The following is a 24,323-nucleotide window of genomic DNA, read 5'->3' on the forward strand; positions in this document are numbered from 1 at the left end:
GAGGGCGGGTCCGCACTGTGATTGGCCGGCTGGGAAGCCCGCCGAGTAGAACCAGTTCCACCCGTTCTCTTCATCCTCTTCCCCGCTCCATCGCCATGGCGGAGCTTGGCGAGCTGTTTCCTGTCGGTGCTGGCCGGCATCTACGTCCACAAGGGCCGGTGCGCCTTCTCATTCGACGGCCCCGTGGGTCGATCCCGAGCGGCGGTTGTGGGTGAGGACTGTGAGATGGGCGCAGTGCAGCGGGGAGCAAGCAGAGCGGTGGCGGCGGCGATAGGACGGCAATTCCCAGATGGTCCCGCGTCACAACCGGTCGGCGGCCGCTGGGGTCGAAGCGCTGCGGTTGGCGGGTTGCGAGGCCATCGTGAGGTCTGGATCGTGGGGCCCGCAGGGAGTTGCAGGTCTGGAGGGGGAGGGCCGAGTGCTTGCGGCGGGGGGACTACTTTACCCGAAAGCCGCCGGGCGCCCGGTGCAACCGCTGCAGGACGCTTCGGGTCTCTGCAGGAAGATAGAGAAGGGGGGGGGGGGGCGGGGGAAGCTGTACCCGCCACAGTTCCGGGATCCTGGCATAGTCACTGTGGGGCTGGAGTGGTGGGGGGAGGGCGGTTTTGCACGTCCCCAGTTCTGTGATCAGTGCCGCTTCACAATAGGAACTGGGGTGGGGAGGGAATTCAGTATTGCACGGTCCCCAGGTCTGGGATAAGTGCACAGTCATGATGCAGTCTTTCCTTATGACTCAAGCCCTCCAGTCCTGGTAACATCCTCGTGAATCTTCACTACACCCTTCTGTGAAAGTCTACATGTGGTGTAATAGATAACAGCAGAACCCAGGAGCATACAAAAAGTTCTTTATTGTTTAACACTAGTGGGAGTACATGGAGGAGCAAACAGTCAGTGCTGCTCTTCCCTGCACGTGGCCCGACTCAAGGAATACAGGGTGCTAACAAACTTAAATACATTGTTCTTTGGTGGGTGTCCACCCACTGCACAGGCATACACATATTTGGGTATGCTTGACCAGCTCACGCTACCATTGGTCAAGCTGAGGCTGCTGTGTGCACAAACAATCCTGTTTCTTTATGGCCTTGAAGCTCAGCAACTCCTTATCACACCAAGCAGAGCCAACACGAGCAGATGGCTCAAGCTGTTTACCGATGGAGGGAGAGAAACCCTTTGTTCACCAGAGCTCCCTTCCCATTGTCTTCTACATTCCCTCCTTCTATCATTCCATGATAACCACTTAGAGCAAATTTAACTTAAGACAGGAGTGTAGCTTACAAAAGCCCTGTAAAAGCAATATTATCAACAGAATAACAGCAAGGACATATATATCCTGCATAAATGTTGTCCACCATCCCTTATAAGGCCTCCAGTATGGTCCCAGGGAATTGTAATTGTGAAACTGTTCTCCTATTTCCTGTACCTCAGTTATCCATTCCTTGATGTGCTTTGCTAAATTGGTGATATTCTGCACATGTTCCTCTCTTGGTAAACTTGATCAGTGTAAAATGCAGGGGCTCTCTGGACTGATTATATATGAGCTTATACCACTTAGTAAATGTGTGCCGTAGGCTGACATGCCTCCATTATGGTGCTCTTCTGGGTCCTGTTAGAGTGACACTTCCATGCCTTATGTTTAGTGTCATTAAAAAGTATTGCTACCATAGGGATCCCCTGACCACTATAAGTTGGTGTATGCACAAAAGACGTATTTCCCTGTTTCGATGTACATGTGACTAAAAGATCTTATCTATATGTGTAGATACATATTGTCATGCCATTCCCATTTAGCTACATGGTTTGAATACTTTCCTCCTTGCATCAAGGTATTCATTACAAGGATGCCCAAAACAAATCTGAAAATACTTATAGATACTATAATTGTTCATTTTCTCCACGTACCTCATCAGGGGTCTTGCTTAAAGGAGGAGCTTTTCCCTGACCTGTCCCCACAACGGAGGGAGGTGGGACCATAAGTGCCAGTGACTGGTCCCCACAGCAGAGTGAGATCGATACAACTGGTTTCAGGTTCAGGTTTATACTATGTAGGAGGGATGTGTGTGTAAACTGCACCTTGAATGTGGCATCCACATGGAGCGCAGTCACCCTCTTACCTACCGCTCAGTTTGGGACAACACACAAAGAAAATCTGTTGAACAGTGGTGAATTTCTCAAACAAGTCAGTTTATTCAGGCCTGTTACAGTGTACACTGGGGAGCACGTCAATACTCCACTGAGCCAAAGGACTTCCAGCAATTTATAGCATTCACGTTACAATAGTTCCAGGCATATTTCACAACTTCATCAATAACCCACTTCTTTGTAGTATTTGATATTTGTTTTTAATCACCACAGGGGTTTCCTCCAACTGCCTGACAAATGGGACTTATTTCCTTTGCCAGAAAGAGGTTTCCCCATTCTGCGTGAAATTGGGTGCTCTGGTTTCTGTCGTGATTCAACTTACCTTACAGTCAGTTGTCCTGCACTTAAGCTGTATTCTGAACTCCATCTGTTGATCTCTGCTCCAGCCAGCTGTGTCCTGTTATCTAAACACTTCCCTGCCCTTAGTATTAACCTTCTTCTGAGTGACCTTTAAGCCATCTCCACTGGTGGCCCATTTTCCCCATCATCCCTTTCGAATTCCTATGACACTTACGTCAACCGTACTGCAAGCTTGCCCAATTTTCTTACAATTCCTAAGATTCGTTGTACACACCAGAACAGACCTATTGTAAGTAACTGGAGCACACTGACTGTTAACAGTGAAATCCTTTTATTACCTTGCTGACAAGGGAGCAGTTGAAGGAAACTGCCATGCTCTTAGCCAAAATTGACTCAAACTCTGTTCTTACAATTCCTTCTTGTTGAGTAACTTTCCATGACCTGAGCTGGGTCACATGGAGGTCAGATGCAGACAGGCAAACACAATGTCACAAGGATATGCAGTCAACAATGAACTGTTTTGCAACCATGTTGTTCATATTTTTCCCACAGACTTACTGAAGATGGAGATTGGAATAACTGGTCCCAGGGTGGACCTTATATCGGATGGACCCCACTGAGGAGGGAGTTGGGACAATTGGTCCCAGGTAGTAGCTGATACTGGACTGATCGTACACTGGACGGAGGTTGGACGATTGGTCCCCAGGGTGGAGATTATACCAGACAGTGCCCACTGGGGAAGGAGAGGGGACGATTGGGAACAGGTATCAATGTGATGGAGAAAATGCCCCAGAGCTGGCTGTTGATGGGACAATCTGCCCAGGAGTGACAGCTGGGAGATCAGGCGGTCAATGTGTGGAGACTCTGCGGCTGCCTCTGATTTGTGCTCATGGCGCAGCTTTATATATGAACCCAAGCACTGAGGTGACTGGATATTTCACCGTGCTCTTCACCTGCTCCCAGAACTTAGAATCAGTCACGGCATAAGTAGATGCGTGAAAGTTAACAGCAAATACCCTACTTGGTTGACGATCCATTGAGAATCACTGGGGTGCGTTCATAGGAGCTGAGGATAGATGAATTCTGCAACAGTCATCATCCACAGGAAGATGATGCAGCTGGAAAGGGTGAAGAGTAAAACCACAGACCTCCTCCTGCTCTCAATCTCTGGGTAACTGCAGGTTCTCCCCCTTGCTGACCCTTCAGCCCCTTTCAGGCCTGCTTGGCCCCTAAAATCTGCCTGACTATCAGAGCATTAACCAGCAGAATTACAGCGAAAGGGAGGAACGGAGATAAAACCAGTTTAATTGATCGCCTCAGATGTAAGTGTCCCCTCTACTCTGCTTCTCAAATCAATGAGTGAGGCTCATCTGGCTGTAACCACAATTCCACACTCCCAGCAATCCCAGTAACCATTCATTCCTTTTCTGGAATGTATCTAACTTTGCCTTGGGACTGTAGCACTACCTGTCTCCGTCACCTTTCAGGAAGAACATCACGATCCTCTGGAAAAATAAACATTGCTGCCTCAGATCTTATATGTACGTGGAACAGAAATGTACACTCCATTCAGCCCAGAATATCTGTGCAAACCATGACGCCAAATTAAACTAATCCCACTTGTCTGCGCATGGTCCAGCTCCCTCTACTCCCTGCCTGCTCATCTGTCTGTCAAAATTTCTCTTGAACATTGCTCTCGTAGCTGCTTCCACCAGTTTCCCAGCAGTGTTCCAGACACCACCACTGTGTAAAATGACTTGCCTCATACATCTCCTTTCATATTTCCCCTCTCAGCTTAAACCTATGATTTTTTAGTATCAATACTATCTACACTATCTGCACGTGTAATAGTTTTACATATTTCTGTCAGATTTCCCCTCAGCCTTGGACGATCCCAGTTTATCCAAACTTTCGTTTTCGATAAAACTGTCCAATTCGTGCAACATCTCAGTGAACCTCTTCTGCACCCTCTCCAAAGCCTTCACATCCTTTGTATTGCAGCGTCTAGAACTGCACACAATCCAAGTGGCCAAACCAATATTTTAATACAGCTGCAACGTGACTTGTCAGGTTTAATACTTTGTTCCTTGACTGAAGGCAAGTATACCATATGACTTCTTTACTGCTCAATCAATTGTGTTGATACTTTCAGGGAGCTATAGAATTGCACCCCAAGTTCCCTGCAATTTACAGTACACCTTCCTCTTGCATGATGGAGCACTTCACACTTACCTTGATGAACTCTGCTTTTGTTCTGCCCGGTTTTCGAATAATCCCACAATTTTAGCAATCAGTTCTTTTGAGACTGATAGACCTTTGGTTATTAAGGAAATCAAGGAATTTAGAATTACAGTTATGCAAACATGTGATAAGTCATTACTAAACATGGTGACACAAGTGGATCGGGTGGTGAAGGAGAATGGCATGCTTGCTGACATCAGTCGGAGCACTGAGTATAAAAGTTGGCAAATCACGTTGCAGCTGTGTAAAACCTCGTGAGGCCATATTTGGAGTATCATCTGCCACCCTAGTCAGTGATCAGTATTGCCTGCAGAGCACAGGCTCCTGGCCCACAGATGGAGGCCACTCAAAAGATATGAATTGGAAACTGACATGACCATGAGATATTCTCGTCTGCAACAGCCAAATGCAAGTTAATGGGCGTATGTTACTTCATCTACATCAAACATCCTCAGATAAGTTATTTTTCACCATTGTGACTGAGATGAAGGAAGGTTTCCGACCGGATTTATTATGTCAGCTGGCACATCAAATGTGGTCATGGCAATACTTGCTGTCTGTAACTGATTAGAGAATTTGTGTCCCCAGAATCAGCACCCACAATGCTTATGCAAGGTGGCTGACGTCTCCATCCTTGGGATTTTAGACCATCCACGTGAAATACTTTCTCCCAGCAAAGCTCTTTGAACATGAAGAGCTGACTTGTCAGATACAATGTGTTCCCATTGTAAATGGAACTATTTGTTGGAAAAATATTGAAGTAAAGGTATCATTGTAGTTGATGTCATGTATCAATATCAGTGAGATCCAGACCTTGCTGATGATGGATGACTTCACCTTGGTTATTCCACAGGGTGTCAGTGGGGGGCGGGGGGGGGGGGGTGCAGTTAGACTCAGTCTTGTTAGAAATGGCCATTGTCTTACTTTTGTTGCTGAAATAGTGGTCATTTATCAGCCCATATACAACTGCTGTCTAGAACTTGCCAAATGCAGATGTCGGCTTTTTCATTAAGGGAATGTTGGAAATAGGAATGAACTGCCAACTTGAGCAGGTACAAATAGGGTAGATTCTAAGAAACCTTTCCTCACAGTTGCCCAACACCAGAGCACGTGGTCTTAAGGTGAGGAGGGAGAGATTAAGATGATTTGTGGAAGATTTGTTGTCGCCCAGAGGTTGCTTGCAATCTGGAATGCACGACCAGAGAAGGTGGTGGAGGCAGTTGCTCTCAAAACACGCAAGCAGCATCCAGACGAGCACTTTAATCACCAAGGCAGAGAATACTGCTAAATGTGATTCATATAGACACAAGGGTTGGCACAGAGATGATTGGCCGAAAGGTCTGTTTCTTTGTTCTGCGGCTCCAATATTCTGTGCCACTCCCAGACAGAAAAGAGAAATTATTTCTTAACTGATTCTCAGGTGGAATACACACCCCTTAGATTTTCAGATTTGCCTAATGGTCATGGACAGGACAGTCTGAGTGCGAGAGAGGCAGGTCAAAGGATAAGTACAGGCCCTTCAGCCCACAATGTTGTGCCAACATTTTATCCTGCTCTAAGATCTATCTAACCCCTCCTGCATCACCCCCTTTTTGTTAATCATTCATGTGTCTATCCAAGTGTATCTTAAATGTCCCTAATGTTTCTGCCCCCATCACCTCTGCTGGCACTGTGTTCCACACATCCACCGCTAAAAACTTACCCCTGACATCCCCCTTATATCTTCCTCCAATCACCTTAAAATTGTGTTCCCTCGTGTTAGTCATTATCGCACTGGGAAAAAGTAGTTCAGAAGATAGTTCTGGGGGAGGCTTTGCCCTTACCTTTGTCCAACTGGTCCGGGTTTCTTGTTTTGTCTGTGTGGACGAGGGAGCAGACTGCAGGAAGGATGTGCAAATTTTCTGTGCTACCCTGGAACAGGGGGCTGTTCAAGTGGTTGGGGAAGGGAGAAGAAGGGCTGCACTATCATAGGGCATGTTCTACTTCTCACTGCCTGGGGAAAGATTGACTACCTACCCTGTGCCACAAAATCTTGCAACCCTCCATTAGGTTTCCCCTCAAGCTCTACTCTAGGGAGTACTCAAGTTGGTCCAAACTTGGACCTCATCGTTTATAATGTGGGCAGCATCCTCATGAACTTCTGCATCCTCCAAAGACTCCAAATCCTTCCTGTATTGGGGCAACCAGAACTGCACACTGTTCTCCAAGTGTTGTCTGATTGGCGTTATATATCTGCAGCATGACTTCTTTACTCTTACTCAACACCCCTGTGAATGAGGGCAGGCATGCTGTATGCCTTTACCACTGTTCCCCTTGTATTACAACTTTCAGTGAATTATGGGCCTGGTTCCCAAGATCCCTCTCTACCTCAAAGAGAAAGGGCCTACCATCAACTGCATACTTTGTCCTTGCAGCTGACCTCCCAAAGAGCAACACCTCACACTTGGCTTGATTAATCTTTACCTGCCATTCCTTTGCCCATACCTGCAACTGACGTGTATCGCATTGTATCTTTTGATAGTCCTTTACACAGGCTACAACTCCACCAACATTGGTGTCATCTGCAAACCTGCTGATCCACACAAATCATGGATGGGTGTGTATATGCATTTATCACAAATAGCAGTGTTCCCAACACCAATCCATACAGAACACCACTGGTCACAGACCTCCAACCAGAATAACAGACTTCCATCTCTGCTGTCTTCTGTGGGCAAGCCAGTTCCAAAGCCAATCTTGCAATTCACCCTGGACCCCATGCATCATCTTCTGCATCAACCAATGACAGACCTCAAATGCCTTACTAAGCCCAGGTAGACTACATCCACTGCCTTACCCTCAAATACTTTGTCACTTCTTCAAAACTTGATCATGGGACATGCTGGCTGTCCCTAAGCAGGCCATGACTTTGTAAATGTGCACAAATCCTCATCAGTATCCTTTCCAATAGTTTAGTACCACTGGAGAGGCATGCACTAGCCTATAATAACCAGGATTATTCCCATTTCCTTTCAAAACCATAACATTTACCAGTCCTCCATAATCTTGCCCGTTGCTACTGAGTGTACAAACCTCCTTGTCAAATCCCCAGCAATCTCTTCACTTGCTGACTTCAATATTCTGGGACAGATGCCATCAGGGCTTGGGGACCTGAACATGTAATGCTTTCCAGAAGGCCCAACAACACCTTCTCAATGTCCCAGTCCATTAGCATGACCAAGTCTGTTTCCACTGTCCTCTGATTCTTCTAAAATACTGCACAAACCACTTCTTGTCCCTCAGCCACTTGCTCTGACTCCAAGCATAATTTAACAAGGTCCCAGTCTGACTTTAGCTTCATAGGCCTTGTGTACATTTCCTTTTCCTTGACTAAATTTAGGATCTTGCGGGTCATTCAAGGTTCCCTTGCATTACCATGCTTGCCTTTACTCCTTACCAGAACATGCTGATCCTCAACTGATCAGCTTGTCTTTGAACAACTCCCATGTGTCAGACATGGACTTGTCCAAGAGCATCTGCTCCTAGTCAACACCCCTTAGCTCCTGTTTCATCCATTATAATTTGCTCTAGCACCATTCAGTACCTTCTCACAACATAGGATTTTATCCTTGCTTAGAACTGTTTAAAACCAAATGAGTTGTAGTCACTATTCCAAATGTTTATACCCATGATTGGGTCTGTCAGCTGGCCTGGCTCATTTCCCAAAACTAGGTCCAGGATGTTCTCTCCTCCAGTTGGACTTTCACTGTTTCAAGAACTCCCTTGGGCACACTGAATCAATTGCACTCAATCTAAACTTTTATTAACTAAGATCCAATGAATATTGGGGAAGATGAAGTCCCCTACTATGACAAACATGTTTTGGCACGTTTCCATAATCTGTCTACGTAACTGTTCCTCCACCTCTCGGTGGCTATTGGGAGGCCTGCACTATGATCTCAACAGGCAAATTGCACTTTTAATTCTGAGCTCTACCCAACTTGCCACTGGATGAGCCATCCAGCATTTTCTCTGGTACTGCTGTGACATTCCCTTTTTTAGTGCAACACCTCCAGCTCTTCGACACCCACCCCCCACCCCACCATCATGTCAAAAGCAGTCATCAGGGATATGGTGAATCTTTTACTGAGGGAAGGAATCTCAAATACTAGGTGATGTGCATTTGAGGTAATGCATATTTCTCCTGTTTTTACTGTGGAGAAAGACAAGACGTGGGAACTTGAGATAGATCGTGGGATAGCTTGGGAAATAGCCCACTTAACAGCCAACGTGCTGAATGTCTTGATTCACAAGGTATACCAACATCTCAGGCCTGACCAGGTACATCCAAGAATACTGTGGGGGGCTAGAGAAGGAATTGCAGTAGCCCTGGCCAAAAGATTTTTGCATCATTGGCCACAAATGATCTACCAGTAGTCTGGCAGGTACTCCACATCATCCCATTAGCTAAGACGGGTGGCAAAGAAAAACCTGGCAACTGTAGGCTAGTAAGTCAAATATCTGTTGTAAAATACACATGCATCTGGACAGGCAGTTTGATTAGGAATAGTCAGCATGGATTTGTTCATGGTTGATCATGTACCACAAGTGTAATTGTTTATTGTGTAACTGGGAAGATCAATGGCAGCAGCACAGAAGTCATGGTCTAGATAGACTCGAGACCTTTGATAAGGTTCCACATTCTGGGCTGATCTGAAAGGTTAGATCACCTGTGATCCAGGGATAGACAGCAAATTGCATACACATTGACATAATGGTAATCATTATGTCATTTTGTATGTTTGTAAACCCACCCAAGTCATTTTCCAACCTCTTGTCTTCTACCACACGGACACCAACCTTTCTGTACAAAGGTATCTATCAGAAGTATATTTCCCACCATGGTAGAGGGAAAACTACAGTCTCTCCCCACCCCCAGTCATGGTGGGGTCTGAGGTGGTGGGGAGAGGCTGTACTTTTCCCTCTACCGCAGCAGCCCCTTTCACTGATTTGAGTCAGCTATTCCTAATTCACCAATCCTCCAATAAGCACAGGGCTTCCAGGCTGCGGGAAAATCAGGTGGAGTGAGGTGTTTTCCTGCAGAGGGAAGAAACTGACAGTTCAACACAGGTTCAAGTCCCAGCAGGGGCAACAGTAACTGCAGTGAGATCTTCCACTCAAATCAAGGGATCCATGGACACCACAGTCCAGACAAAGATAGCAGAGTCACATTATGGTGTTTTGGGTACTTTTTCAATGTTATTTATTTTATTAACAACTGAGCAAACCTAGACTGAAGTAATACCCACTGCAAGTCACTGAGGCATTTTATGTCCTTACTGCAATTCATAGATACCTTATTTTTAGAAGTAACTTAGGAGCAAGAGTATGCTCAAGTAATATACAAGTGCCCCAGTCGCTGCTTCTTCTAGAAGTAATTTAACTTCCTCATGCACATGCTACCTAGATCTAGACAACCATACCTAGAAACACGACAAAGCACTGATTTACTTCAGCACAAAGCAGTACTTATTCTCTTGAAAATAATTTTACAAATAGTAACAAAACAAAATTCTTGTTATTAATTTAAACACTGATTTTCTGCTGTTGGGGAATCCCAGCAAACGTCTAAAGTTAGAGCTCTCAGTAACCCTTACTAACACAAACGATCAGAGTTCAAAATCACAATCAAAGAAACAAACACCTTGTGGCGACTCACCGTCTAGTCGGGCGAACCGGCTCGGCAGTCGGGTCGCGCGGCGTCGGAGCGACGAGGCCCAAGATGGCGGCGGGCCTCGTCTTTCCGAGCGACGGGGAGAACCTGCGCGCGGGAAAGTCCTGATGACGTAGGACTTACGTCATTGCCGGTTTTTTTGGGCGGGAGTTTTTCTCCCTTAAAGGGCCCGCACAAGGCGGGAAAATAAACCAGTTCTGTTTGGCAATCCTCCGAGTAGAGTCTTGTTTTATTCCGCGGTAGCAACCGCTACATTGGTGACCCCGACGGTCCAAACGGCTTTTGGACCTGCGAAATGGACGACAGCGCAGCAGCCAACGCAGTGGCCCTCAAGCTGCCCACCTTTTGGACACTTCGGCCCAGCGTCTGGTTTGACCAGGCCGAAGCGCAATTCCACCTTCGGCAGATCACCTCCGACTCCACGAAGTACTACCATGTGGTTAGCTCTCTGGACCAGGAGACAGCCGCCCAGGTTGGAGACTTCATCCAGTCGCCTCCGGAGGAAGATAAGTACCCGGCTTTCAAAGATCTTTTGATCCGGACCTTCGGCCTCTCCCGTTGTGAGCGCGCCACCCGCCTGCTTCATCTGGATGGCCTGGGGGACAGATCCCCATCCGCCCTAATGAATGAGATGCTGGCATTGGCCGAGGGACACAAGCCATGCCTGATGTTCGAACAGGCCTTCCTCGAACAGCTCCCCGATGACATCCACTTGTTGTTAGCTGATGCCGACTTCAGCAACCCCCGTGAGGTGGCCGCCCGGGCAGATGTCCTGTGGAGGGCCAAGCGCGAGAGCGGTTCGTCCGTCAGTCAAATCACCAGGCCGCGAGCCCAACGCCTGCCTTGCCCGGCCCCAGCAACCAAGCAGCCACGCCCCAGGCACTGCCAGACGTCAAAAATCCAGCGACACACCAAGGTCCCACCACAGCAGTTCGAGCCTACCCGTAGGAGGTTCGACCACATACACGTCGACCTCGTGGGCCCTCTGCCGGTTTCAAGAGGAGCGCGGTACCTCCTTACCATCGTGGACCGGTTCACGAGGTGGCCTGAGGCAACCCCCCTGACTGACATCACAACTGATTCCTGCGCCCGAGCGCTGCTCACAACTTGGGTCTCACGTTTTGGCGTTCCGGCCCACATCACTTCAGACAGAGGCACCCAATTCACTTACAGTCTCTGGGCTGCATTAGCGAACCTGCTAGGGACGCAGCTGCACACCACCACGGCCTACCATCCTCAATCAAACGGGTTGGTGGAACGTTTTCACCGCCATCTAAAATCGGCCTTGATGGCCCGCCTGAAGGGTCCTAACTGGGTTGACGAGCTGCCTTGGGTCCTGCTCGGCATACGCACTGCCCCCAAAGAAGACCTCCGCACTTCGTCAGCTGAGCTTGTGTACGGGGCGCCACTAGTTGTCCCCAGGGATTTCATACCTGCCCTTCAGGACCAAGGGGAACAACCCCCAGCAGTTCTACAAAGACTGCGCGAGAAGCTCGGCGCCTTGGCCCCGATTCCCACCTCATGGCACGGTCAAGCCCCATCCTGCCAGCCCAAGGAACTACGGGACTGTAAGTTTGTTTTCGTTCGCAGGGGCACACCTCGGGCGCCATTGCAACGACCATATGAGGGACCGTTCCGAGTCATACGGAATAACGGATCCACTTTTATTTTGGACATTGGAGGCAGGGAACAGGTTTTCACGGCGGACCGCCTCAAACCGGCCCATTTGGATCTGCAACAGCCTGTCGAGGTTGCCACGCCACGACGCAGAGGCCGCCCCCCTAAGCGGCAGCTGGCACAGCCCACGGACCTTGGGGACTGTCTCGCCGGTTCTGGGGGGGGGTTGTGTGGCGACTCACCGTCTAGTCGGGCAAACCGGCTCGGCAGTCGGGTCGCGCGGCATCGGAGCGACGAGGCCCAAGATGGCGGCGGGCCTCGTCTTTTCGAGCGACGGGGAGAACCCGCGTGCGGCAAAGTCCTGATGACGTAGGACTTACGTCATTGCCGGTTTTTTTGGGCGGGAGTTTTTCTCCCTTAAAGGGCCCGCACAAGGCAGGAAAATAAACCAGTTCTGTTTGGCAATCCTCCGAGTAGAGTCTTGTTTTATTCCGCGGTAGCAACCGCTACAACCTTAAAATAGAAAATAAGCAGTAATTTCACATACCTTCTGCCTTGAAAATGTAGGATATCAGCAAACACAAAAGGCAACTCCCTGGGTCAACACTGAGTACCAACCACTGTCATAACCGATAACAACTAAACAGAGACACCGCACCGTCTCCCCCTTTTATACCACATGAGCCAACTAATTGCTGTCACGTGACTAAAGTATTGAATCCTGCTCGTTCTCACATTAACGCTTGCCATACCGGAGGTTTCTGTAATGTTTGTTGTCCAGAAGTTTTAACAAGCGAAATTTAACATACAATCTCCAGCGGGGCACAATAATTTTCTGGGGGGAAAATAATTATCCTTCTGCTGACTCTGTTTGCACAAACTGCGAGCTCGTATTTCCTGCTGTCAAGTCCAAGTTGGAGTTTATTGCCATAGGGCAGGCATACACAGGGTGTAAATTCTATGGATATCACTTTTTTGCAGCAAAAGCACCATACATTACAAACATGACATAGATAAATTATATCAACTTAAATGTACTTAAATTATGCATAACTTGCAATACAAAATAAACAAAAATAACCCTAACCTTCAGGCTTCTGCTCCTGCTGCCCAATGTAGCTGTGAGAAGATGGCATAACCCTGATGGTGGAGAATATTCGATGTTTTTGCCTTGAGGCAGCACTCCCTGTAGATACTACCGATGGTGGGGATGGATATGCCCGTGTTGAATTGGGCAGAGTTCACTACTCTCTGTAGCTTCTTGTTTATCTGCACATTCGAATTGCCATAACAGACAGTGATGGAACAAGTCACAAGATCACAAGACAAAGGAGCAGGAGCAGGCCATTCGGCCCATTGAGTCTGCTCCATGAGCTATAACTAAACTATTCCTTTCTAGCCCCAGTTTCTGGCCTTTTCCCCATATCCCTTGATACCTTGACTAATTAGATACCTATCAATCTCCGCCTTAAATGCCCTCAACGATTGGGCCTCCACAGCTGTATGTGGCAAAGAATTCCATAAATTCACTACCCTCTGGCTAAAGAAATATCTCCTTATTTCTGTTTTGACAAGCCAAACCTCAACCTTCCAAGAAAGTACAGATGGTGACCAGCCTTCCTTGTGATTGCATCTATGTGCTGGGCCCAGGACAGGTCATCCAATATGTTAAGACTCAGAAGTTTAAAGCTGCTGACCCTCTCCACCGCTAATCCCCCAATGTATACTGCCATATGTTCGCCCTGTTATTTATTGGACTCTCGGATAGAGGGGTTACTGATCAAGAGCTGGAGGTCTGGGTGAGTTGGGATAAGGGTTGTGCTTTGTTATTTGCCTGTTACATCAGATAATGCACAAAAAGGAGGTGCTGGTGGTCTTAAAGTTTAAAAAGCTGGATAACTCCCTGGCGCCGGACCAAGTGTATCTTTGATTATTGTGGGAAGCAAAGGAAGAAATTGTGGCCCCAGCAAAGATATTTGTGTTATCTTTCAACTCTGGTAAGGTATCGGAAGTGTGGAGGGTGGCTAATACTGTGCCTTTATTTAAGAAGGGCTGCAAGAGTCAGAGTATCTTAAATTTCCCTAATTTATCTGCCCCCACGACCTCTGCCGGCAGTGTGTTCCACGCATCTACCACTCTCTGTGTAAAAAACTTACCCCTGACATCTCCTTATACCTTCCTCCAATCACCTTAAAATTATGTCCCCTCGTGTTAGCCATTGTCGCACTGGGAAAAAGTCTGACTGTCCACTCAATCTATGCCTCTTAACATCTTGTCCAGCTACATCAAGTCACCTCTCATCCTCCTCTCGACAGAGAAAAACCCTAGCTTGCTCAACCTATCCTTATAAGACATGCTCTCCAATCCAGGCAACATCCTGGTAAATCTCCTCTGCACCCTCTCTAAAGCTTCCACATCCTTCCTATAATGAGGTGACCAGAACTGAACAGAATACTCCAAGTGTGGTCTGACCAGAGTTCTATAGAGCTGCAACATCATCTCGTGGCTCTTGAACTCAATTCCCACACTAATGAAGGCCAACACTCCATATGCCTTCTTAACAACCTTATCGACCTGCGTGGCAACCTTGAGGAATCTATGGACACGGACCCCAAGATCCCTCTGTTCCTGCACACTGCTAAGAGTCCTGCCATTAACCTTGTATTCTGCCTTCGAATTCGATCTCCTGAAGTGTATCACTTCACACTTATCCCTGTTGAACTCAATCTGCCACTTCTCAGCCCAGGTCTGCATTCTGTCAATATCCTGTTGTAATCTACAGCAACCTTCTACACTATCGACAACGCCACTAACTTTTAGTGTATCACTTCACACTTATCCCTGTTGAACTCAATCTGCCACTTCTCAGCCCAGGTCTGCATTCTGTCAATATCCTGTTGTAATCTACAGCAACCTTCTACACTATCGACAACGCCACTAACTTTTGTGTCATCAGTAAACTTACGAACCCACCCTTCCACATCTACATCCAAGTCATTTATAAAAATCACAAAGAGCAGGGGTCCCAGAACAGATCCCTGCGGAACGCCTCTGGTCACCGACCTCCAGGCAGAATACGCTCCCTCTACAACCACCCTCCGTCTTCTATGTGTGTGCCAATTCTGAATCCACACAGTCAAATTCCCTGGATCCCATGCCTCCTGACTTTCTCAATAAGCCTTCAATGAGGAACCTTTTCAAACGCCTTACTAAAATCAATGTTCACCACATCCACCACATTGCTCTACCTTCAGCAATGTTGTTTGTCACATCCTCAAAGAATTCAATCAGGCTCGTGAGGTACGACCTGCCCCTCACAAAGCCATGCTGTGACCTCCTTAGTGCAAGAGGTTCAGACAGGGCAGATTTTGTTAGCTGCATCCAAGAGGTTTTCTAACTCAATATGTGGCTAGTCCATCAAGAGGAGGGGCCATACTGGACCTTGTGTTGGGTAATGAGCCTGGTCAGGTGAGAGACCTTTCAGTGGGAGAACAGTAAGGGAACAGTGACCACAACTCGATACATTTTAAAATAACAACAGACAAGGATAAGCATGGAGTGTGGAGGAGAGTATTAAATTGGAGCACAGAAAATTACGAGAGTATTAGGCAGGAAATGGGGAGAGTTAATTGGGATTTGGCCACATCTGAAATATCTCATTCCATTCTGGTTGCCCCATTACAGGAAGGATGCAAATGCTTTACAGGGTGCAGAAGAGGCTTACAAGGTATCCCTAACCCTAACCCAGCAGATGGGAGCAGTATAGTCATCATGGACAGGCAGCAATACCTACCAGAGGCACACAAACAGTTAAACGACACAGAACACTACACTAAACTGACAGAGCCCTCTACTTGGAAACACAACAGGAGATTAAAGACATTCTAGAGGAGCTCAGAAGGTGTAGGCGAATCAACCAGAAACAATTTGAATACCTGTCAGGGACACAAGCACAGGTGAGGAAGTCTTACATTATCCCCAAAATATACAAGCAGTCAGAGGAGGGGAGGAGGGCATTGGGAGGTACAGAGGGCATTGGGAGGTATAGAGGAGGAGAGGAGAGCATTTGGAGATACTGTCACGAACCAGCAACAAAAGAAACACACTGAGCATGATTCAGTGTTAAAAACTATTTTATTAATCACTACTTATGATAATACGTAAAATAAAAGTAAAAATGTTAGTATGTTAGACTTCAAAAATGTTAAACCTTGAATGTTAACCCCAAAACTAAACTCTTCGTGTGTGTGTGTGTGTGTGACAAAGTCCCAAACTCCAAGTTCCGGAATGGTTCTTAAAGTTCAGTTCCGCAAGCCATAAGGTGAAACATGAGCAAGGGCTTCTTCAACAACCACCGTTGTCTAAAGATAAGACGTAGACGTAGAGAAACATAGAGAGAGTAAATACGAAATCCAAATGTTCCACGATGGAACCCAAACGACACTCCAGTGTTTACTTGGTAGTGACTTCCTCACCCCGAAAAGCATCCGAATCGTGGTCGTCCACACACACAAATACCTGTTTCCTTCTACAGGTCAACAACAAAGTGAACTCCACCGGATTACTTCCAACTTCCATACATGGATTTCAGTGGCAAACACAGTTATTGTTTCTCATCCATCGATAGAGAAAACTAGCAGGCTGGTGTCTCTCTCCCTTCTCTCTCTCTCTCTCTCTCTCTCTCTCTCTTCTCTTTAACAACGTCATTACGTCCTTTATCTTCTATTGACGTAAGCACGCCCCACACACACATACACACCCACTCTCTATCTTAAAGGGACTTTCACTGAGTCTGTAACAATACAGAGAAGGGGAGGAGGACATTGGGAGATACAGATGAGTGGATGAGGACATTGGGAAGTCCCACTGGGAGGGCCCATCGTATCTGACTGTGGCAGTGAGTCCTACATGATAGCAGAATTCATTGACACCTTCCTGAATCCACTGTCACAGAAGCACCCCAGTTACATCAAAGACATGTACCACTTCATCCAAATAGTCAGTTCCCTCTCAGTACACCATACTTTTCACCATGGACATTGAAAGCACATACACAAATATAGAGACAGACAGGGGCATAGAGGCAGTCAGAGAGATCCTACAGAAATACCCAGACGCGGAGAGGGCAGACGAGGCTTTAATCAAACTCCAACTGAGCCTGACAAAAACTGACTTTAAATTCAATGATGAAAGGCACGGCAATGGGAAAGAAATTTGCCCCGGCCTTTTCCAACATCTACATGGCAAAGTGGGAAGAGACAGTCTTCCTGAAATGTCCTAGAAAACCCATGTGCGTCTACAGATACCTAGATGACATCTGGGGTGTCTGGACACATTCTGAGAGAGAGCTGGAAGAATTCATCCAAATCCTGAACACACATCACCCGTCCATAAAAGTGAAGGCCATCACAAGTAGAGAGAAAGTTGATTTCCTAGACGCCACCGTTTTTAAACTAGCAGCAGAAAATGGTAGGCAGAAACTAGCGACTAAAGTCTTTTTCAAGCCAACGGACACACACACCCTCCTGCACACAGCGAGCATTCACCCAAAACACACCTTCAGGGGCATCGTCAAATCACAACTGACCCGCCTCCACCTCATTTGCAGCAGGGAGGAGGATTTCAAGCAGGCCACGACTATCCTCTACTCTGCACTTAGACAGTGAGGTTACAGTAAACGCAGACTCAGACACATCAAATCAGATTTCTTGAGAGGCCTCACAAACTCCAGGCCACAGAATAGGGCAACATCCAAGCTACCATTGATAATAGGGTGCAGTAGGATGGCCATCAATATCTACACACTAATTAAGACCAACTTCCAACAATTGAAGGGGCGGGTGAGCTCACTGGGAGAATACACAGTAGTGTCAGCTTTTAAAAGGGCTAAGAATCTAAGAGACCTATTAGTTACCAAACTGTACACAGCTCCAAATTGTAGTGGGAGACACTGTAGAGCATGTAAACATTTAAAAATAGCAAAAAGCATACACAACAGAGCGACAGGAAAACGAGCACAGATAGAGCAGAGGATAACCTGTGGCCAGCAGAATTAGTCTATGCAATTCAGTGTAAAGAATGCCACATCTTATACTTAGGGGTAACAGGTAACAGCCTCACAGGGCACCTCAATACTATTACAGGGCAAGAGCAGAGCAGACCTGTCAGCAGGCATTTCCAGCAGCACGGGATCCAGTCTTTAGAGATCCTGGGCCTGGAAACTAACCTGAACTGGTCAACCTCTCAGAGAAAGAGAGCAGAGAAGCAATGCATTCAGTTATTACAAACCCGCTCCCCAAACAGTGTAAACCAAGTCTAAAAGAACTAATTAAAAAACTAAATAACCACCATCGGGTTTAGTAAATTAGGCTTAGAAAGGCTAGGGTCTCATGTTCCCAATTAATTTGAGTCTGACTGGGGACCTAATCCCAAAAAAGATCTTCCCCCTAACCTGACATACACTCCCATACACTCCCACAACTCGCACCCTGACCCAGATAGAACCCACCCCCAATAGACATGTACCACCCCCTAATCACACATACATCCTGATATAGTTAAGTTAGGGTCCAAGACAACTTTTTCCCTCTAACACAGACAAGGCAACACTCACCCCTTCTGACCACACATACACTCCCGTACATTACCCCAAAACACTTGCAGCCAGGTCTCAGCCGGCTCCCCCGACACAGAACATTACATGTTCCACCCCCCACCACCCTACGTACATCCCGATATACAGATCCAAATTTCTCAGACAGCTTCCTCACACAGGCCAGCCAACAGACACGACTTCTGATCTGACATACACTGCTGTACATTCTCCCGAAACACACCCGGGCCTCAGCCTGCTCTCCCGACACAGCACATTACAGGTTCCACCCCCTGCCATCCTACATACATCCCGATATCCCTATATACATATCCAAAACTCTCAAACAGCTTCCTCACACAGGACAGCCAGTTAGGCACCCCTTCTGATCCCACTTATACACCTTCACATTCCCCCCCAAATTCTTAGACCTGGGTCCCAAATTCACCACCACCACCCCCAGCACCTTCCCCAAATCCTAAATGCACAACGCTAGCCAACTCCCCGACAAACCCTAGCCAACTCCCTGATAAACCCTTGCCAACTCCCCCACATGCCAAAGGCCTCTATAAACACAATTTCTGAAATTCACCACCGCCCCCAGCCATACCTAATCCAAACATCCCACAACTCCATCAAACTCCCCGAACCCAAGCCAACTCCCCGACAAACCCTTGCAAACACCTCCACATGCCAGAAGCCTCCACGAACAGAACTTCCAAAATTCACCACCACCCCTGGCCCTATTCCTAATCCTAACATCCCACAACCATATCAAACTCCCCGAAAAAACCCCTGCCAACACCCCCACATGCCAAAACCCTCCACAAACACAAGTTAACTCCCCTGCTCCCACCTCATATACATGACCACAATACCTGGAATCCCTATCCCACCCTATTAAGATATGGAGTCTGGAATAAGGCACAGATCACAATAAAGGCGAGTGGATCAGGACCAGGATAATGAAGGCATGGGCCAAATCAAAGTGGCAGGGTCCAGTGAGACTGAATCTCCTGTAACGAGATCAATGAACACTAGAGGGATAATTTTCCCACTGCCCGCTAACTCACAACCTAACCCTAACCCTAAAGGACTCTCCCTGGATTCGAGGGTATGGGCTAAAAGGAGAGGTTAGACAAACTTGTCTTGTTTTCTCTTGAGCGGCGGAGGCCGAGAAAAGATCTGATAAGGGGCTGTTAGGTAGGTACATGAATATGCAGAGAATAGACAAATATGGATGTTGTGTGGGCGGGAGGGATTAATTTCATTAACTGTTTAATTACTTGTGTAATTAGTTCATGACAACACCATGGACCAAAGGACCCATGCTGTTTTTTGTTTTGTTTTCTGCTACTCCAAGTGCAGCCTAATTAAATCTTATAATGCCTTAGCCAATGAAGGAAAGCATTCTGTATGCGCTCTTCACTATCCTGTCTACCTGTGTTCTTTAAGAGAACCATGTGCTTGTACCCATGGCCTCTGTTTTCTACGACACTTCCCCGCAATTCACCATGTATGTCCTGCCCCGGTTTAAGTTCCCACTTCACACTTTTCTGAGTTAATTTTCATATGCTATTCCTTCTCCCACTTTCCCAGAGGATAAATATCCTGTTTTGACCTTGGACAATCTTCCTCACTGTCCACTATACCAATAATTTTGGTGTTACCTGCAAATGTATTAATTGTGCCACATAAATTCCTATCCAAATCAGTGATATACATGACAGACAACATGGACCCAGAACCGATCCCTTTGGTCCACTACTGGTCACAGGCATCCAATGTGAAAAATAACCTTCCACCTTCACCCCCTTCGACCATGCGAATTTTGTATCCAGCTGGCTAATTCACACTGGATCCTACATATTCTCACTTCCGGAACCAGGCTACCATGCAGGATGCTTTGCTAAAGTCCATGCGGACAATATCCACTGCACTCCTCTCATCAATCATCTTTGTCACCTCCTCAAATTTGTTAGACAGGACCACCCCCACAAAGCCATGCTGAATATCCCTATTCTCCATGCCTTTCTAAGTGCAAGTAAGTCCTGTTACTATCTTCTGCAGTAATGCCCCGACCAAGGGTCATCGGCCTAAATTGAAGGATGTTTCCTGGGATATCAGGATATCGGGACTTGTTTTGGGGAAGATAGGATTTGTGCAGGCCTGATGGTTTGCAGTTCAACAGGCCAGGACAGTGTTCCTCTAGGAAGATATATGGTGGTGTTGATGGAGTTGAGTTGTGGGTTGAGATGGGAACAGGGCAGGAAGAGAAGTTTATCATATATTCAAAAGAGTGAATAACAGCAATAAATGTAAGGCACAATATTACAGAGTTTGGTGAGGCTGAACATGGAAAAGATGGAGTCAAGTCTGCAATCAAGTCTGATTAAACTTGATGATCTGTACCTAAATGTAAGGAAATGTATTGAATAAGGCAGGTGGGTGGAAGATGGGTATGACTGGGGGTATGGGATCTTATCTGTTGCTGAACCACTGCTTAAAGAGCGGAGGTCATGGCAGCTTCGGCTTCTGGGATACAGAAGGACAACAAAGAGTGTTGATAATAGTTAATAAAACATCTGTGAGAAGGAATGCAATGTTAGAATCATTAAATGAGGCAAAATAGGTTGAACAAAAGTGGCAATCGCATGTACAAAAGCTCTTCCAAGAGTACGGGCATCATAAATGCAAATCTGTCTGTAAATATCTGACAAATGACTAAAATGCTCAGCCCTTGACATCAATTGGAATACTATCAATGCAACAAGGTCTGATTACACCACAGTTTAGAAGAATGAGAGGGGATGTTTTTGAAACTTACAACATTCTTGTTGGGTTTGACAGGGGTGGGTGTGGAGCGGATGGTCTCCCAAATACAATTATGATGTTTAAACAGCCATTTAAATAGCAAGGCGCAGAAGGATTAGTGCAGAAGTGCAGGAGTGTTGGCCTTTATTAGTTGGGGTATTGAGTTCAAGAGCCGCGAGGTGATATTGCAGCTCTATAAAACTCTTGTCAGACCACATTTGGAATATTGTGTTCAGTTCTGGTTGCCTGATTATAGGAAGGATGTGTAAGCTTTGGAGAGGGTGCAGAGGACATCTACCAGGATGTTGCCTGCATTGGAGAGCATGTCTGATGAGGATAGGTTGATCGAGCTAGGGCTTTTCTCTTTGGAGAGAAGGAAGGTGAGAGGTGACTTGATAGAAGTGTACAACAGGATAAGAGGTATAGATCGAGTGGACAGTCAGAGACTTTTTCGCAGGACGACAATGGCTAAAACGAGGGGACATCATTCTAAGGTGATGGAGGAAGGTATAAGGGGGATGTCAGGGGTTAGTTTTTTAACAAAGAGTGGTGGGTGTGTGGAACGCACTGCCTGCAGAGGTTGTGGGGGCAGATAAATTAGGGACATTTAAGAAACTCAGATAGACACATGAATGATAGAAAAATAGGGGGCTATGTGGAAGGGAAGGGTTAGTTCGATCTGAGAGCAGGATGAAATGTTGGCACAACATTGTGGGCTGAACGGCCTGTACTGTGCAGTAGTGTTCTATGTTCTATGTAGATGGTGGAAAGCTCGTAATGGATATAGTAGGCTGAACAGCTATTAAACTGTGACTCTATGATTCTATGGGTGAGTTTGGAACAAGTGGTCACAGTTTGGGAATAGGTGGTTGGCCATCTAGGACTGAGATCGAAAAGATCGTTTTCACTCAGAGTAGTAAATATCTAACTCAGAAGCATGTGGAGGTTCAGTCATTATAGTTATTCAAAACATTGATTATTTTGTAGTTTTAAGGGAATTAATGTGGGGATAATGCAGGAACTGGAGCTCAGAGCAGGTAAGACATACATTTGATGAATGACACAGCAGACCAGCTGGCCCCTCCAGCTCGTTATCCTTCTGTTCTGAAAATTGTTGAATGAATACTTGAAGGGGTTTGACCAGAATGGTCCAAGACGCAAACACTAAGGGATGAAATTTGGCTGGATAATTCTTTTTCAGCCAACACAGGAAAACTCGGCTAAATGTTTTCCTTCTGTGTCATTAACTTTCTGTGATTCTATGGTTCTAAGTCTGGTCATCATAGAATCTGAGGGTAAGTTGATGGGACTGTGTGCAAATATATCAGAGGGAATATTATTGGAGGATTGAGATCGAGTCTAAGCTGACTTTGAGCCCAATGGTCTGACATGGCCTCCTACACTCAGTGGAAATATTCAGGTCTAAAGCAATATAGAAAATTCATTCTTTCTGCATTTTTGGAGTGACACGGTGGCACAGCTGGTAGACCTGCTGCCTCAAAGCCGCAGTGAACTGGGTTCACTCCAGATCTCAGGTGTGCTGTGCAGTGTTTGCATGTTCTCCTTGTGATCACATGATGGGAATATGGGGAGAATAAAGTATTGGAATGGATGCTTGATGGTCAGCATGGACTCAGCTGAAGGCACTAACTTTGAGTTGAATGATTTTATGACTTTAGAATGGTCCTTGGAAGAGAACCGAAAGACATTGACTGGAATGGTTCCAGGGCTGACGATTTTCAGCAAAAACTGGGTTGTTGTTCTTGGAAAAAAAAGGTTCAGAGAAGATATGGTAGACGTGTGCAAAATTATGTTGGATGTAGATGGAGTGAAGAGAAGCTGCTCCAATTTGTGGATGGTTCATGGACCAGGGAACACAAATTCCAAATGATGGGCAACAGTCAAAAGGGACAAGTGAGGCAAAACATTTTGTGCAAAGTGGTTGTGATCTGGAACTCACTGTTTTAAGGGTGTGGGAAACATTCAATTAAGGCTCTCGAATGAGAGTTGGAGACATAAGGGTAAAAATTGCAAGGCGATTTAAAAAAAAAGCAAAGAATGGAATTGAATAAATTGCTCTGCAGTGAGTTGACGTGAGAATTTTCTAGGCTGTCATGATTTTGTGATTGTGCCTTTTATGTTAAATAGATCATAATACCGAGTGGCACAGAAATGAATGTAAATGGCTGTATAGTCGGTATACTTAGAATGCACACAGGACATGATGTTTCCCACTGTTAATAAAATTAAATTATTTTACATTTACAGCGGTATTGAAACTTTAAGGCATGTAGTTTCCATGGGATATCACAGTGTTAACTTCTCAATATGATTGATGTGGATCATGAAATGCGGTCTGCACTTCCGTATGAATATGTGGGAACTCAAATTGTCGTCCGAGCATTGACCACCCGACTCTGCACGGAGGCATCTCGCGATGTAGCCACGGTTTCAATTGGTATCAGCCGCGTTTAAAATTGCTGCTGCCGGACTGGAGAATGCCAAGTGGGTCTCGATTGGAAAACAGGAGCAGCAGTTGGATGGAGCCGTGATCAGTCACTTGACAAAGGGCGCCGCTCCTCTGAGCTGTTATTGTTGGCGGATTCACCGGAGAGGAAGATGGAAGTTTCCGTTAATAACTGTAAGACGCCAAGTGTTTCAGGTAAGGCTTCCTTTTCGGAAAGCGAACCTAGTGCGCGGGCAGCAAGCACCCACCCCGCTGTTGGGTGACTATCTCCCATGCCATGACTTCCAATTGGTGACTTGGGGCCTTTCTGGAGCTTCTCTACTTGAACCAATGATTCCCATTAAAAACCTTGAATTGAGGAGCCCCTATTGAGGAAGGAGATCACACCTTCAAGTGCTCCTAACGCAACGTTTAAACTTGTACAAATTCTACCCCTAAAG

At 46.4% G+C, this 24,323-nt stretch overlaps 1 protein-coding gene across 3 annotated transcripts; it reads left to right on the top strand.

Moving 5' to 3' along the window:
- Positions 1-105: 105 nt before the first annotated feature.
- Positions 106-12,466, top strand: LOC127585315 (uncharacterized). Of its 3 annotated transcripts, none has more exons than XM_052042686.1 (3): positions 106-398; positions 2,992-3,086; positions 10,637-12,466. In XM_052042686.1, the coding sequence occupies exons 2-3, from the start codon at positions 3,046-3,048 to the stop codon at positions 12,381-12,383; spliced, it is 1,788 nt and encodes a 595-aa protein (XP_051898646.1). In that variant the 5' UTR covers positions 106-398; positions 2,992-3,045; the 3' UTR covers positions 12,384-12,466. The 3 variants fall into 3 exon arrangements, with proteins under 3 accessions (XP_051898646.1, XP_051898645.1, XP_051898644.1); XM_052042685.1 differs by having other exon boundaries at positions 106-366; XM_052042684.1 differs by lacking the exon at positions 2,992-3,086 and having other exon boundaries at positions 106-366.
- The last annotated feature ends 11,857 nt before the right edge of the window (positions 12,467-24,323 follow it).

Source organism: Pristis pectinata, chromosome 32, assembly GCF_009764475.1.
Source record: "Pristis pectinata isolate sPriPec2 chromosome 32, sPriPec2.1.pri, whole genome shotgun sequence".
In the NCBI taxonomy this organism is placed as follows: Eukaryota; Metazoa; Chordata; class Chondrichthyes; order Rhinopristiformes; family Pristidae; genus Pristis; species Pristis pectinata.